General features: G+C 43.6%; 1 protein-coding gene across 6 annotated transcripts in view; it reads right to left on the bottom strand.

Moving 5' to 3' along the window:
* The window catches only part of bsna (bassoon presynaptic cytomatrix protein a), a 139,173-nt gene that overhangs the window by 19,151 nt on the left and 103,456 nt on the right, over positions 1 to 16,566 (bottom strand). For 2 of the 6 annotated variants that reach the window (XM_031868756.1, XM_031868757.1), the window contains exons 5-13: positions 16,242 to 16,283; positions 15,492 to 15,659; positions 14,695 to 14,951; positions 13,250 to 14,186; positions 7,074 to 9,573; positions 5,680 to 6,180; positions 3,943 to 4,292; positions 1,346 to 1,439; positions 369 to 500 (exon numbers count right to left, since the gene is read on the bottom strand). In XM_031868756.1, the coding sequence (XP_031724616.1) occupies positions 369 to 500; positions 1,346 to 1,439; positions 3,943 to 4,292; positions 5,680 to 6,180; positions 7,074 to 9,573; positions 13,250 to 14,186; positions 14,695 to 14,951; positions 15,492 to 15,659; positions 16,242 to 16,283 (4,981 nt within the window). Of the gene's footprint in view, positions 1 to 368; positions 501 to 1,345; positions 1,440 to 3,942; positions 4,293 to 5,679; positions 6,244 to 7,073; positions 9,574 to 13,249; positions 14,187 to 14,694; positions 14,952 to 15,491; positions 15,660 to 16,241; positions 16,284 to 16,566 lie in introns of all 6 variants that reach the window. The other 4 variants (XM_031868755.1, XM_031868753.1, XM_031868758.1 and 1 more) reach the window with 3 other exon arrangements.

The raw sequence follows: 16,566 nt of genomic DNA, 5'->3' as shown, positions 1-16,566 counted from the left end.
TTTGTCTCTATAGTTGTTTTGTGTCTCTTTGTAGTCATGTTTTGTCTTTATAGTCATTTTGTTTCTCCTTCTAATCATGTTTTATATCTTTACAATTGTTTTGGCCCTCTTGGTAGCCATTTTGTGTCTCTTGTCGGTCGCTTTTTGTCTCTTTGTAGTCATTTTTTATCTCTGTAGTCATTTTGTGTCTCTTTTTACTCACTTTGTTTGTGAAGTAAAGTAGCTGTCTAGTTTGCATAATGCCTTTCTCCAACAATTATTAGAACGTTTACAAGGTGATGATCAATAATAATATGTGATGCCATTCCAACATGACGGTCAAATCACTTGTGTGAAGTGTGCTTTTAATAAATGATCTTTTGTTGTACCGTCTCCCAGTTTGCCGGCCTGCTCAGCGGCGGATCCAGGGAGGATCTTGGACAACATGCTGTCTCCCTCCATGCCAGGCTGACCTGCTGCTGCACTGCCAATACCTCCTGGCCTAGTAGTTGCCTTGGAGCCTGGACAGAAAGAACAGAGAGATGAAGAGAGGATGACATATCCAGAGGACAATAGATGTCAGGATCTATGCAGGTCTAATATTAGGTGGCATCTGACAGTGTGCGTACTTTTTTCTTTTTCTATGATGGCATCTGTGGTGCCAAGTGCTCTGTGTCTTTTCAAATCAAACAGTGTGTGCAATAGAAAATAAGTATCGTCTTTGAGTTGCACAAGCTGTCCCTATTGTATTTTTCCTCTCCTGCCAGTCTACTGAATCAGCCACCTGCCCTGCTTTCACATTAGGTCTCCTCTTTATGGACTTAAATGGGTTTCTGTGTTTAGTGGCCAGATTTTTCTGAATAGATGTGCTGTTGTAGCCTTCGGTCATTACTTAAGACCAACTCTTTGTTTGCTGTCCATCCAAGCAATTTTATTTGCGTTTTTTTTGTCTGTCAGAATTGTTGCCAATTATCTGTTGATCAAATCTGTTTATAGTCACATGTGGGATTCAGATCCATCCATTTACCTCCCACACCGCATAAAAGACAAACTACTTCCTGTATCAGCATTTCATTTTCTTATTGTTCTTCTTTTAAATTTCCAAGAGACGCACTACCTACTGGTCAAATTAACTGAATTACTTTTACCAAATTAACTAACTGACCCAAGTCATTACGTAGTGACTTAACACACTCAGGATGATCTGCTGCCTTGAAGTGAAACCCCTCCACTGTGGGATTATCTGCAGATTAATCTCAGATTAGATGAGACGGCACACACCGGTTACATAATAAAGACACAGTGGGGAGCTGCTGGCGAGACGTGAGAGTGCTGGGAGTCTCTGTGTGCGATGATTATACTGTACCTATGCCTGTGAGTGGGGGCTGGGCGGCTTTTGTGGCCATGACCGGCGCTGCCTTTGCTCCAATAGCTGTTACTGGAGGCGTGTCCATCTTGGCCTGCAGAGACAGAGAGACAGAGAGACAGAGAGTATGAGAAGATAAAACAGCATGAGTAACCGATGCTCATCATTTACTAACACAAACTTCTCGGTACTCTCTTCACAGCAAAACAGCTGGTAATTGAAGACAGTGGGGGAGAAATAGCTCTTAGATATTCACAACACAGCAGACACAAGGAAAAGAGAGGAAAAAGTAAGAGGTTGAGAGACTGACAGAAGGCGACAGAGAAAGCTGCTCCCCTATTGTGTTGTGACATCTTACTGAATGACATGAATGATGAGTGTCACCATCGTCAACACAGTCAACTGTCAGTTATCTTCCTTATCACTCAGCAATCACTGAAAGAAATTATACACAGATGCCTCCAAGAAAATCTCAGGAAAGCTGAAAAATTCCCACCAACTTCTTTACATTCTGGCCTTTGATGATAGATTGTCTGTTGTTATTAATCAATTAAATGAATACATTTATTATTTATCATTTTGGTTTAACTCCTGTCCCTGATTTAAGATAATATTGACATTGTTGTATTACTCAAGTGCTTTTTTTAACTGTTTTACTTTTCTGCATTTATTTTCATACTGGGAACTACAAATACATTTTATGTGACTTCATGTGAATCCAAACTTTCCACGTTGGAAACCGCCGTCTGACGGCAAGGTAAATCAACAAAAATATTCTAACCATGGCTGTAGATGTTCCACATTTTCCTGCATCATTGTCCCACCTCATCCCTTTATCAGAGTGGACTGGTTTGGACATTTTGATATCTGCTGAGTCACTGTGAGCAGTGTGAAAGCTTTTACATTGCTGGGTTTCTTTGCAGCTCTGCCCTCACCATTTATGCACTAAACTACAGTGGCTGCTGCTGCACTAACACAGAATAGCTTCAGGAAAGAGCAGACCAGACCTCTGCTGATATCCATCGCTATAACAGTTAGTACTATCTAAACACAGGAAACAAGGCCCACTTTCTATGTTCTTACTTTGTGTCATCTGTTTTCTGTAAAGCTGTAATGTAATGGCACTCCTGTTTATAAACACTCCATAAATATACTTGACTTGACAGACACTGAATCCAGTTTAGCTGCAGCAAAGAAGAGGTGGCGCATCATTAAGCACCGTGCAGCTTACAGCATCTCATTATTTACAGCCACTTCGTCAATGCTTTTAATTACACAATGGACCGAACAACAGAGTGTTAGTGTATGAGTTTGCAGACTTGAATGATAATCAAATGACAGTTTATGGCTTCCTGTCAGAGCTTTCTGAATAATTTCCAAGACAAATTCCTGCACAACTTGATATCAGACATTATGAATTATTGTACTTTGCTTTCCCGCTGGCAGCACAACGATGCAGCAACATGAAAATCAGGAACTCTTTTCAGCCGTGAAAACTATTGGGAATAATTATGGGTCCTGGTGACTTTATGAACTTCATTGGCAACTCATTCATGGATTCTTGGAGTTGAGATTTTTCAACTCCAATTGCAAATACGTTTGCATGGATTTATGATTATGTAGTAAACACAGGGTGCAATCATATATTTTGAGTGCCAATTTCTTGAGCGCCTAGCAGACAGTGAATCAGCTACATTTAGTTATCAGTTGCCTCGGTGTTAATCACAGTGTTAGATAAAGCCTGCCAACAGAGGCACAGCAATATTTAAATAAACCATCTGAACTGGGAGGAGATGGACTAGCTCTTATCTCTGGGAGCATGGAGGGACACAGGGGAATGAGGGGAAACAAGGACTGAGGGTGAAGACTGTCTGGAAACTAGGAAGAGGTGAAGGGATGGAGCAAAAAAAGATGAGAGCGAGGAAGATTAGTATGGGGCCTGGAGGGATGAATGAATACAAAAAGGATAAACTAGCTAGCAATTGGTTGTTAGAAAATGTTGAATTATAAATAGGAGGATGGATAGAGAGAAAGAGAGAGAGACAACAACATCCTTATCAAAATGGTTTGTTACATGAAGATGACAACATATTAAATGACAGGTTTGTCATAATCGTGAAACATTTCTTTTGTGACAAATGTAACAAGCTTGTTATGTCAAGATCACAGTAATATCACGAGTAATGTGTACAAAAACTGAATTTGAAATTAATGTGTGTGTGTGTGTGTGTTGTGAGAAAGAGAAATATAAAGATAACCTGTGGTACATTTAGTTCTGCAAGACAACAACAACACAACACTAACAGAGGAGGTATACAGTACATACCATACTTCTCAAAATGTCACATCAATCACATGCAGTGATGGAAAAGTAAAACTGACTGTAAATTTGATTTGAATGTATTTTCTGCCATTGAACAGCATTTTAACAGTAATAAAAGTGTAGTTATTTTTTCTCAAACAGAAAAATACTACATCCTTTCTATTATTATCATACCATCTGTTTATCATAAAAAATGGAAACAAACGCTGCAAGTCTTTTTAACATTGTCATTTTCTATTTCTCTCTATTACTAGTCTTCCCTCTCTGTACTCACCATGGTGGCTGGCATGGTTCCTGCGGGACCTGTCTGCCTGGCCTGACCCATGGGTCCACCCGCTGGACCCATCTGTCCTGGCTTGGCTTGGCCTTGCCCCATGCCCATTCCCATACCCATGCCCATGCCCATGCCTTGTCCCTGGACTGGGGGCTGCTGCTGAGGGCCGGTGGCCACTGCGGCACCAGGCTGCCCTGACCTGGCTGCTGATGTCTGGGCTTGTTGTTGGAGCTGGGTCCTCTGTCCTGGAGCTCCATCTGTCTGGGAACCTGGACCACCCTGTCGCCCTGATCCTGTAGGCCCTCCAGCGGGGCCCTGACCCCGGGAAGAGCTGCCAGACCTGGAGGAGCCTGGATGGAGAAGGTGGGTGACATATTTTTTTAAATGGAAGTGTTGTGCTCATTGTTCCAAAATCGTCTCACCTTAGGACAATGAGAAACGGCTAAAAGAAAGGACAACAATTCAACCAGATACTTTAAAAGAAGATAAAATATCAGCAGTACTCTGAACGCTGCAGGCCTTTAAATGCAGAGAATGATTGACAACTTAAAGTTATCATGTGTGCCAAAAAGATTCGGTTGATACATCTTCACATCATCTGTTCCTCTTTGGATGTGAGCAGAACCTCGACTGATAAGCTCCAGTCAGTGAGGTCTAACTTATCCAATCAGATTATTTCTGCATTTGAGAAACTTTTGTGAAATTGGAACTGCAGTATTTATTTTACGGTAAGGCTTTCTTATTATTATAATGGTTGGCCTTTTTATTACATTGTATACAGTAGCAATTGACAGGTGAAGCAGCAATGAAAGAGAGAATGAAATGCAACAAATGTTGTGAGCAAAGATCAGACCAGCGGTTTAATGAGTACACTGCTAAGAACACAGCCACAATGCTGCCTCGGGAGACAGCATTTTCTTTCGAAAAGTTACGCTTGATATAGTTAATTAAAAATTGTTGATCCCTCAGGGGACTGTTGCTTGTAAAAGTCAAACTCAGTCTGAACAACCAGGGGTAATTAAATATGTCTCCCTTAGATCTAAACAAGAAATCTACAGTGATTTTATCCAAGAATCACAGCTTATTATTGCTCCATTAATAATTTGAGGATGTACAATGGTTTAGGAAACTTAACTTAGGTCTGTGAAATACACGTTTTCATCTCATTTCTTTATCCGAATCAAGGGTCTAAGGACAGAGGGTGTCGCATGCTGTACAGATATTGGGCTGTATACGTAATATTGACTTGACTTGACTTAAATGTGAATTGGAAATATCTGTTACTTCAAGTCACAGACATATAATTTGTTTTTAATGAAGACGCCAGACTGCCTACACTGGCCAGACTCTGAATGAGGTCTAATATTGTTCTAGTCATAAAATTTAATTAGCAAATTACTTTGGAATGGTCTCTTTTTTTACTACTTCTTAAACATATTCCACATATGGATGTTAAAATGACATTATAATGTATAACACGTGATATACCATTATTTTTAAATAGTTACAGAGATGATGTAAAATCAGTTAAAGAATGTATCGATCAGTCATCGTTCAGTTTGTTGAATTATCAACAAACAATTAGTTCGATAGTCTTTTTTTTCTTCTTATTTCTGTCAAATATTTTGAGATATAATGGAGATGAAGGGCTAGTAATATTGGCACATGTAATGCTATTCCTCCTGCCATACAGTAGAAAAGCATTTTATATGAGGTGTAAAGGTGCCCTGTATTTACCAGGTGGCTGGCCCTGCATGTCCATTGGCTGCTGGGACTTGCTCCGTGAGGAACGGTGCGGGTCCCCCTGTCTGGAGGAGCGCTGTCCATGGTGGTGCCCAGACGGATCTCGGGAGTAGTCCGAAGAGTGGTACCCTCCGGACCTGGACTCACCACGCCTTCCTACAGATGAGGATCGTGCTGTAGGGTCTTGGCGCATTGCCGGGTCTTTGGGGTGCCCCTTGGATGACCTCGAGGCCCTCTGCTCATCTGAATGACGTGATGCAGATGACTGACGGCCAGAGCTGCCTTGGGGCCTGTGGTCACGGGATGCAGAGTGTCGCCCTCCGTGGCCGTACTCATCCTGGGGCCACAGGTCCTCCTCAGGAGGCTCATCATAATCGTGGTAGGTATGTTTGACACCGTGCCGGCTCCTCCCAGATGAGTGGCTGCTGCCGTAGTGTCGAGAACTGGAGCGTGGCTTCTCAAACCAGTCAGTTTCTTCTTGGCCCAGATGGTAGGCTTTGGAAACCGAGAGCAGATCACAGTCAATCTCCATGTCGTTTGGTGACAGCGGCATGCAGGCTGAGAGAAGGAAGGAGACAGGAAGAAGACCATCCACATGCAAAAGAAAAGAATAGGAGGGAGAAGACACAGAAAGAAAGGCAGAAAATAAAAATAAAAGTTTTACATCCATGCAGTTTACACTTCACGTTGCCTTCACACATTACAAGACAATATAAACAGGATAAAACACTGCAAAACTGTCCGTCATGGCAGCTGTTTTTGTGCAAAAATGTTTTAGCTTTAATTTCAAAGCTTATGACATGGAAAATAACTTTATGCTGCACAGACATAACTGCCCTGCAAATTCTTGATGGCATGAGAGGGCCTATGGGTAAACTGTTTCAGTGAGACAATAATACTAGCCCTCTGAAAGATAAGGTTCAAATATAGAATTTACTGTGATGGACTTTTTTGCAGTGTAAACAAAGAATTCATGAATCAAAACACAGACAAAACAACAATGCCAATAAAATAACTAAAAATAAAACCCTGTAAAGAAAAACACTGCATCTGTGTCGTGCAAAGAAGACCTTTCAAGTGAATCAGAGTGTAGCGAACGGAGAAAACGACCACGCCGAAGAACCATGCGAGTATTGGACAGACAGACGACTGGACGAACAGGCGGAAGGACGGACAGGCAGGCAGACAGACAGACAGCAGTCCACTGATAAGAGAGCTCCAAGTGACTCTCAGGAAGAAGAAAACATCAGCATGCAACGGCTATCTCTGTCTCTCTTTTTCTTTCTCTTTGCTAAGCCTAGCCTCTGGGTGGGTGGGGGACGTTTAGATAAACGGTGGGGGCAGTAGTAGGTAGTGAGACTGAGTGGGCGTTCAGCTCCCACAATTACCTTCACTGTCTGACACCGCGCAATGATAATCGTCTATAATGTATGTATCATCCGATTTGTAGACATGTGTCCTGGGAAGGTCTCGTATGTGGTCTTGTACATCTGGCAGCGAGTGGCTGGAACCATACTGGCCATAATAGTAATGATATCTACTGCTGCGGCTGTCGCACGGGTCGGGGCCTAAGCTTGATGATCGCCCCGAACCCATGAACCTCCTCAGGGGACTAAGTGGGCTCTCCTCTTCAGAGTACTGCCGGGTTGGTTGGCGGCCCCGGCTGTGGCCAGATCGGTAGGCGCGGTCGTCCCTCTCATATGATCGGCTGCGGTACCCAGAGTAGTCTCTGGCTGAGATCTTGTCCATGCCGTAGCCGGTGGAACGGGAGCGGCCGGTGGAGTTGTAGTAAATCCTATCGTCGTCCTCCCCTGTTGAACCATAGTATCGACTACCATGAGTGGTGCCACTGCCGCCCTCGTAGGTCTTCGTCTTGAAGCCGTAATCCTCGATCAGCTGGCGCCCTCGAATGTGAGAGGAGGGATAAGCCCCACCTGTTGATGAGGAATAGGAGGCCAGGTCTGCCTCTACATCCCGAGCCTCCTCAATGGGGGAAAACTTGGAGATTTTTTGCTCCATACTCCCGAGTTTCCTGTGCTTGCTGCGCTTGGTGGACATGACAGCAGGAGCCAGAAGGCTTCTGGAGGACGACGAAGGTTTCTGTACCCCGGAGCGGATGCTGCCATGTTTGTAGTCGTAGTCATAGTGATAGGAGGATCCCCCACCCATGCTAGAGCTCACGCTGCTGCTGCTGCCCCCTAGAGGTCCGTGCCTGTAGCTGCTCTTACCCCTGCCGTGGTGGTCGTACAGCTCTTCCTGCATCGCCGCTTCCTCTTCAGGTGCCCTGCCGTAAGAGGAGCTGCCAGTTCCCCCACGCGTAGTGCTGCCAATGGTGTTGATGTGGCCGTGGATGTCACCCGGGTAACGCCCACTGCCGCCATGATGCATCATGTCTCCTGTCGACGTGCCCAGCCCGTCTTTTGCCGTAAGCTCGCTTACGTCGTCAATCATCATGTAGTTTCTTGGAATGTTCTGCTCTAAGCCAGGAGCCCCGTACATCCCATCTGCGGTGCTGTATGTGGAGGGACTGTCTACAGAGTGCCCATAGGCATTGGAGACTGTAGAAGTGTACTGTCCATATGAACTGGCTGTGGTGGTGGTGTAGCCATAAGTATTAGCAGTGGTTGTGGTGTACTGGCCATATGAATTAGCTGAAGATGAAGTATATTGGCCATAAGTGCTGGGTGGCATGGTAGAGTACCCACCGTAACTGCTGGACACTGGTGCTGACCCATATGGCCCATAGGAGCTGGCCATGGTTGTTGATCCAGTGTACTGACCATAAGAGGGGGCTGCACTGGAATAGGTAGAGTCTTGGGCAGTGGTGGTGACCACAACTGTGGGGTTGCTGATCGTCTCGTAGTTGGTGGGCATCTTGTGCTCCAGATCGGCCAGCGAAGTCTGCCTTGGTCTTCCCGGGTGGACTGTCAAGATATCAACCTGGGGCTGCCCAGGGTATGGGGTGGTCTGGCTGGGGTAGGACACAGCGCTGGGATAGGGTGAGCTGTGGGTGGGGTATGGGGGCTGACCAGGCGGTGCAGGTCCAAAACCTGTATGCCCCGGTTGGGGCTGAGGCTGAGGTGCAGCTGGTAACCCCATGTCTGTCTGGGGGTATGGGGGCTGAGTTTGGGGATAGGTATGGGAGGGGTAGGAGGTTTGAGACTGGTAAGGACCAGGTGGTGGTACATGGCTCTGGAGGGGCGTGGGCTGTGGCAGTGCCTGGGACTGAGACACTGTGGGATAGGGAGGCTGGTTGAATGTCGAAGACTGGTACGGCACACTAGATTGCTGCATTGGTGCTGCCGGTTGGCTCTGGGGGTACTGACAGGAGAGGAAGGATGAGGTCGGTGGGTACTGGGCTGCTGTGTTTAGGTCGCTGGTGAAATGACTCAGAGGGGCGGTGCTTGGCCTTGACAGAAGCCCATTGGACTCATGTGATGCAGCTGCAGCTGCCAAACGTAGGTTATTCAACTCACTGTCAGACATGTAGTCCCTCGTGTCCCCCATACACCTCAGGTAGGCAATATCCCTCCTCTCCCTCTCCTTGACCAGTGTCTCTTTCCTTTGGTGGATCCCCAACTCTAGGTATCTCAGTTTAGCATCAATTTCTTTTTCTTCCTCCTCCAGTTCAGCTTGCTGCTTTCTCAGCTTGGTCGACTCTTGCTCCACGGCCTTCAGCTCGTGGGTGAGGTCTTTGAGGAGGCTGGCTTTGGCAGCCAGACCAGACCTGGTTGCTGGCTTGTGGCTGGGCACGGAGGGCAGGTAGACCTGTTGGAGGGCGGGTGACATCATGGGCAGGTGACCTGATGTGGTAGTCTCGTCTGGAGGAGGGCTGGGCAGGGTTCGCTTAACCTTTCGGAGTAGTGAGCTTTGCTGTAGAGCTGCCAGCTGGATAGAGAGAGAGAGGGAGGGTGGGAGATAGGGAAGGTGGGAGGATGGGAGAACAGGAGAATATGGAGAAACAAAGAATCATGCAAAGAAAGGGATAGGGAAGGTAAAATAAAAGAACAGGGGAGTGTGGACGACAATTAATGTGATGGGCATGGTGAGCCAGTTAAATGGAGAGGGATGGGACATTTGTAGAAACCAAATGTGAATGTGAGATGGACAGGGGCATGGAAGGGTAAGAGACAAAGGTGGCAGATGAAGAAAGAGATCAGCGAGTAAAGGAGAGAAAAAGTGGAGAAGGAGAATGAGGAATACATAGAGGGAAGAGAGGAAAAGGGGTGTAGATTGATGTAGGGAAAGAGAAAAATAAATGAGAAAAGAAAGAGGTAGATGGTAGACGAGAGATGGTAGAAGTAGATCCATGGAGAGGGATGACAGTGGGATGAGAAAGTTGTTTGAAAGATGTTGTGCACAACAGACGAATAGACCAGGAGGAAGGAGGAAAAACTCAAAAAATATAAAAAGGTCAAGGAACATAAAAAACAAGGAGAGGACACAACGACAGGGATACACAGGGAAGACAAAGGAGACACAGATACAAAGACAACAGGGAACAAGAATGTAGTTTGTATTAGAGGACATACAAAAACATTAAAATTAGTATCAATGGTGCTGCAGCTAATCAATCAAGTAAAAGGTAAAAGACAGCTATCTGCCCCATATTATGTAATACGAGAAATGTAGTACAATTTTTTCTTTCATTCAAAACTTTGAGTAAAATATTTTCTTTAATTAGAGGGATGTGAGGGAATGACCAAACCAATTATCTTTTAAAGAAAGTGTTCTTGCATACCATCACTGATATGGTCTGGAAAGGTGGATGTTTGTCCTCTTCAAACTGAGTGTGACTGTGTGGCATGTGTTTGTATATAAAAGCTTAGCTAATCACATTTTGGAAATTAATCGTCTTGCAACTGTCAAGGAATAAATCATTTTGGTTATGAGGTTGGCAGCATGAATTTATGGCCAGTATATAGTACCTGCTTTTGAGTCGGTATGGACCTAAAGCCAGGAGGGATGTTATCATGCGATGAATTTATGCTGCTCTGAAAACAAAATAGGGTTCTTTTACCACTTAGCCAGGCATAGTTATTAAAGCAGCCACAGTTTGTTTTTGACATTTTCCATATGTTGAAATGGTTTTCTTGTCTTTGCAAATTACGTATGTATTGCTTCTAATAGTCTCATGCTTCAAACTTAAACTTCAAAACTGTAGACCAAGCCTACGGCACCATGTGTTCCACAGGAAACCCCAAGAAAAACACAAAGAACAACAGACAAGAATTTTAGTGCATTTGATCATTTTAGCGGGATACTTTGCTGTATACTTGAATGAAATGGAACTACTAAAATAATAAATACAGTTTAAATCATCCAAGTATTTGGATCTTGTTCAGATGAGTCAATGTTTTCCTGTAGCTGATCAAAATCATGAATGACATGAACGCAAGAATGAATCTTGGTTCATCTTTGTTTTTTATCGTATATGTTAATTCTGTACCTTCCCTTTGTCATCGAACATGTTACCTGCATTTTGAATTGTTAAATACATCTGTTTATCATGTCAGTCTGTGGCAAAATCCACCATATAATCTTATGAAAACTCTCAACACCTCAGAAGATTAGGAGATAAAATACTTTGCAGTGTGAAACACCTATACTTAACAAAGGGGTTATTCATCACAACCGTCACATAATAACTGATATGGCTCAACATTGACGAGGGAACCATTCTTAAAAAAACACATTTAAAAAATAATTTTAGTAATTTCACACGCACATCCCAAAGCAGTGTTCTTTGTTTAGTTTATCTTGCTGTATGCTGCAGACACTTGGGAGTGATTTAACAACACAACAACCAATGATGTTGGAAGAAGTGGATTACTCCTGAATAATTGGAGGATGCTTTTTAATCTGGTGACTCAAATCCAGTCCATGTTACATCTTACACCAGCACTGGAGGCTCGCATACGATTTGGTAAAAAACCGCATAAAGTATCTTTGGAAATAAACACCTATATTTTGATTCAGCTTTCAATAAACTTCATTATTTTATAGTACAGTATAATACAGAGATGGTGTTTTGCCTCTCCCTCACTCAACAGTAAGACTTTGTTCCAGTCAGAGCTGCAACAAACTCCCAGAGGAATATTCCTAAAAACATACATTTATCATAAAGCTTAAAGTGCTCTGTAAATCATTGCATGCGGTTTGTACGTAGGATGACATTGAACTAGTTATTAATGCACAGAATCATGATGGTTTTGTCCCTTGTGCCATAATCCAAGATACGATTTTTGTAGAGTCCCAAATTACAGTTCAACAGAGATATTAAATATGCAAATTAATACCATAGAGATCGCCAAATTGTACTACCATCATAGATCTCTACAGGAAGTAAAATCATAGGCAGAAACATTCACGAGCTACTTAGTTTAGTATCAAATTGGGTTAGTTTGGGGGTGAGATGTTGAACACTTTCTTCACCCAAGGTTTCTATAATAAAGGCCCACAACATCTCAAGAAAGCTCAACAGCGGATTCCACTTTGAATCTCACTTTCATGGCAGCTATTGTTTCGTCAGAGTGGGTGTCACTCGTTATAAATTGGGGATGGAGTAGACTCAATAAAGTCTGTACGCCCTACAGAAACGTGGAAAACAAAACCAACACAAACAATACAAATCCACAGCAAATGGAATTAGTCATCATAGCATTCCCATAAAACATTTATCACAAAATAAAAACAGGGGCAAAGTAGAACGAAAGGAATGATTTCAATCAAAGTGACATAGAGGCCATTCAGTATAGATGCCTTTCGCAAGTTTTGACTCCACTGAACCACATTAAAGTGAGTCAAACTATTGACTAGAGCAAAGTTAACGACTGTGCTGGGGCCCTGTCCACAGTTATAAAATATAATTAAAAAAACTGGTTTTATTTCTGTTGAGGATGTTTCTATATTGGTTTATCAAATGTATGTGGTTGATTTTGATCAATATTTTGTCACAAGATTTATTGCAGGAAGCCCTGAACATCTGACGTCTCTTGGATTGTTGCAGTCGGCAGCATTACTAGCAGTAGCATGAAGAAATGGAAAGAAAGCAAAACATCCAATCGGTTTGGTATTTGGGGAGATGCATCAATTCCATCCAAACTACACGCGCCACACTGCCAAAATGTGTTCATTATCAGTGGTAGCTGTATAGCTGTGATGATGACAGTTGTAAGTGCTTTTTTACTGTAAACTTGACGACTTACTTTTTGCCATTATGTTTGTATTGTGCAGCTCTACAATCATTGAAGTACTATGAAAGCTGTAATACAAATGTTTTTGTACTACACATCAATTAACCGCAGGTCTCAAAAGGTGCTTTTTAACAGAACAATTTTTTAACATGAAGTTTGACCACTGATTTGTGATCTGTTTTATAAGGAACAAATACAATACAAAAAAAAGAAGACTAACATAACATAACAAGATAACATCTCCACTGTTTAGTTATATTCTCAAGACTGTACCCTGAATTGATGTTAATTGGTTCATTCTCTTTAATTTTAAATCTCTCTTTCATTGTGTGCTAATGCGTGTGTCAGCATGGTTTGATTGACTTTACCTGGCTCTGGAGCACTTGTTGTTGGTAGAGGGACAGCCGGGCCTTGGTGTGCTCGTCTGTGGTGGGGCTGAGGGACTTGGGGTCTGACATGGACCTCTGGGTGCTCTTAATTGGTCGGGGCACAGAAGGGTGTCTCTGGGGGGACTCTGCTGTGTAGGACTTCTGCTGAGGTGTGACATGGGCTTTGTTCAGCCTCTCACTGGACAGAGAATTCTCCAGCAGGCGGTGAGGGGACACCGGGGAGACAGGAGAGTAGAGGACTTGTGGGGATTTGGGAGTTGTCTGCTGCTGCCGGATGATGCTGGAGATAGACTCGTTGTGGATGTGGTTGTGAGGCTGGTAGTTGATGTCGAGCGGGTCGGGGCGGCGGCGCTCAAACTTGGCTGCGTTTGCTGCAATGTGCTGCTGCTGGCGCTGCTGGGTCAGGAGGTCGACAGAACCGGATTGTTGCGTTCCAGTGCTGGTAGAGGAAGAATATGGACTGACCGTGGTTGGTACACTGAGCTGGGGGGCAACAACACCCTGTGACTGGGCTTCTGGGTCAGTCTGGCATGCTAGAGACTGTCCTTTTTGGGTCCGCTCAGGTCCGGAGATGTAGTGCACAATCTCTACTTTATTCGGGTCTGGTACAGTCACATGGATTGCTGGAGAGACTCTTCCTAAGTGCTCCACTTCCGTCTGGCAAGACATTTCCCTGATGGTCTGGATGGCAATACTGGAGGATACCATCTTGGGAGTTTCGGTCTTGGTGTCAGAGGCCGTGGTGGATGTGGCGGCAGTGCTGCTGCCAGGGGCACTGGACTCAGCGTGCCGGGAGAAACGGGAACGTCTTCGTCGGACCGGCTGCTCAGTCTCAGCCTTGTCCTCGTCGTCATCTGTCTGGACTGAGCAGTCAACACTACGACCACGCCTTCTGGTGCGATGACGCATCATGTACCTGTTGACGGGGAGAAGAGAGGGAAAACAATGAGGAAAGACATAATGATGCAATATACTACCCCATATGTAAAAAAGACAAAATGTAATCTACGTGTTGTATTATAAAGTGCTTACATGGAAAAACATTGACAGAAGTCTGACTTTGAACATTTAACAAGTATTGATGTCATATCACTTTTTTGTGTTGCACAAAGCTTTGTGCCTTTGAAACTCTCAGAAAAGTGACATATTTATTCTGTATGAAAATATGTATGAATTATTCATAAAGCCTTCATCTACATCTCACCTTGTGTCTTGCTTTTTAATTAAAGAAAGATGTGAAGTGAACAGGAAGACTATCAAGGTAATCCTTGCCTAATACACACAGACTCACACACACATACATTCGCTCTCTCTCTTCCTCATCTACACCTGCATCAACCTACACCCACTAAACAAAAATGTATCTGTCCACTTACTCACTCCACCACACACACACACACACACATACACACGCTCATCTCTACCTCTCCTCTCCATCTTCATCGTCTGTCTGCACAGAGCTGTCCACGATCCTGCGTGGGGAGCCGTAGAACACCACGCCGTCTCCGTCCAAGCTGTCCCGGCTCAGTCTGGTCATGGAGCTGTGTTTCCTCATGTTGGTCCTGGTCTCCATGTGCTCCTGCTGACTCCTCAGACACATTTCTGAAGAGGAGTTGGGGAGAGAGCGGGATCCAATCTGAGAGTCGATGTAAGGGGGCAGGGGCTGTCCGTTCGCATCAAGCTGAGGAGAAATGGAATATTTTTATGGTTGTTAGTTGTCCCCCATCATTGATTCAATTGAGACTGAAAAGGCTTTGCATATTGCAGTTCATATTACAATCATAGAGGTTCAACAAAGACACACATGCAAACATTATGAGTTGCAGATTGAAGAGTCAATTCAGTTACTCACAGTTACAGTGATGCACAATTTACTTTATAGACGTGAATTTTTCTTTGCAACCCAGTTGATTCACGAGTTAGAATGTGTCCGTGGCTTCATGAACCTTTTGATTGATTAGAATTTAGGAAATATACTGTCGAAAAAAGGACAGTGTCAGGTAGGAAAGTCCAAGCCAGGAGTCAAGCATGTGTCGGCAGGAGTCAGGCAGGCCAAAAATGTATTAGTAAGACCTTCTTGAAGCATGCTACTTCTGGACTTTCGCACTCTCCATGCCCTAAAACTGTCTACCACTGCTGCCTAAGAGCTGATGCATTCAACATGTACAGTATGTTGTCACATCACTTATATGCACCTGCCAGTGTTCCTCACCCCCCTCACCTGAATGCTCTGAGCTGCAGCCGTTTTCTGTCTCTTCTGCTCTACAAGCTGCTGCTGGAGCTGGTGCTGTAGAGACTGGATCTGGTCTAGCTGTGACTTCTGCTGCGCCAACTGCTCCCTCTGGAGAACGAGTTGCTTCTCGCGTTCATGCTGCTGCTGCTGTAGGACCTAAAAAAATGTTGGTGGAAAGGGGTATTGAAAGAAGCAGACGTCGGCAAAAACACAGAGAGAGAGGACAAGACAAGAAAAGTATGGAGAAGTGTAGCACAAGGGAGAGGTGAGGGTGGACAGATCGAGAGGAAATCAAAGAAAGAAAGAAAAAAGATGTAAAAGAGACATAATGAAAAATAATTAGAGAAAGACACAGAGACAGTAAAGACAGTAGAGGACAAGCTTGTTGAGTTTTGGCACATCTGGTTGTATAAAAGATGATCAAAGACTCCGGACACTACATGTGACATGGAATTATTCTTGTGCTGATGGATTAGTTGTAAAAATGGTTCCAAGTTAGCCAAACCTCTATACATAGCAAAAAGAATGGAAGCGCAACATAAAAGTGCAGCATGTACTGGTCATTGCTGTTGCCAGTCGTATAATGCTCATAAGAAAATATGTAATGCATTTTCTTTGTTGCATAAATGACAAGCTAGTGCAAATAAGGAGTTAGGGTTTCTGCTTTTACAGTGGGTTATGAGATGCATATTAAACATTCCATCTCTAGTTCATTCTCATTAAGTAAGGCTTCCAAACCTGTTTAACTGAGTTTACTTGAAAGATTTTCAACTGCTTGTTCTATCAAAAAAAGAAGAAAATCGTCATGTTAGCCCTTCTGTTACCTGTTAAAACATCTGAACAAGGCTATTAGGAGTTGAAAAGTGGTATATTCAAATGCGTATTTGCTATTGATTATCAGATGAATACAACATAACAGGATTCATTTTTCTTTTTAGTATAAATCAGACAAACAAATGGCACTAAAAACCAAAATCTGTGCATCATCAGTTTCTATCCCACATACATACTACAGGCATGCTCATGCACACTTCACAAAAAGGGAATATCCAGTTAAGTGAAC

The sequence above is a fragment of the Anarrhichthys ocellatus genome, unplaced genomic scaffold (genome assembly GCF_004355925.1).
Source record: "Anarrhichthys ocellatus isolate YVR2014 unplaced genomic scaffold, GSC_Weel_1.0 scaffold44, whole genome shotgun sequence".
Classification (NCBI taxonomy): domain Eukaryota; kingdom Metazoa; phylum Chordata; class Actinopteri; order Perciformes; family Anarhichadidae; genus Anarrhichthys; species Anarrhichthys ocellatus.
This window is presented reverse-complemented; position numbering and strand designations above follow the sequence as displayed.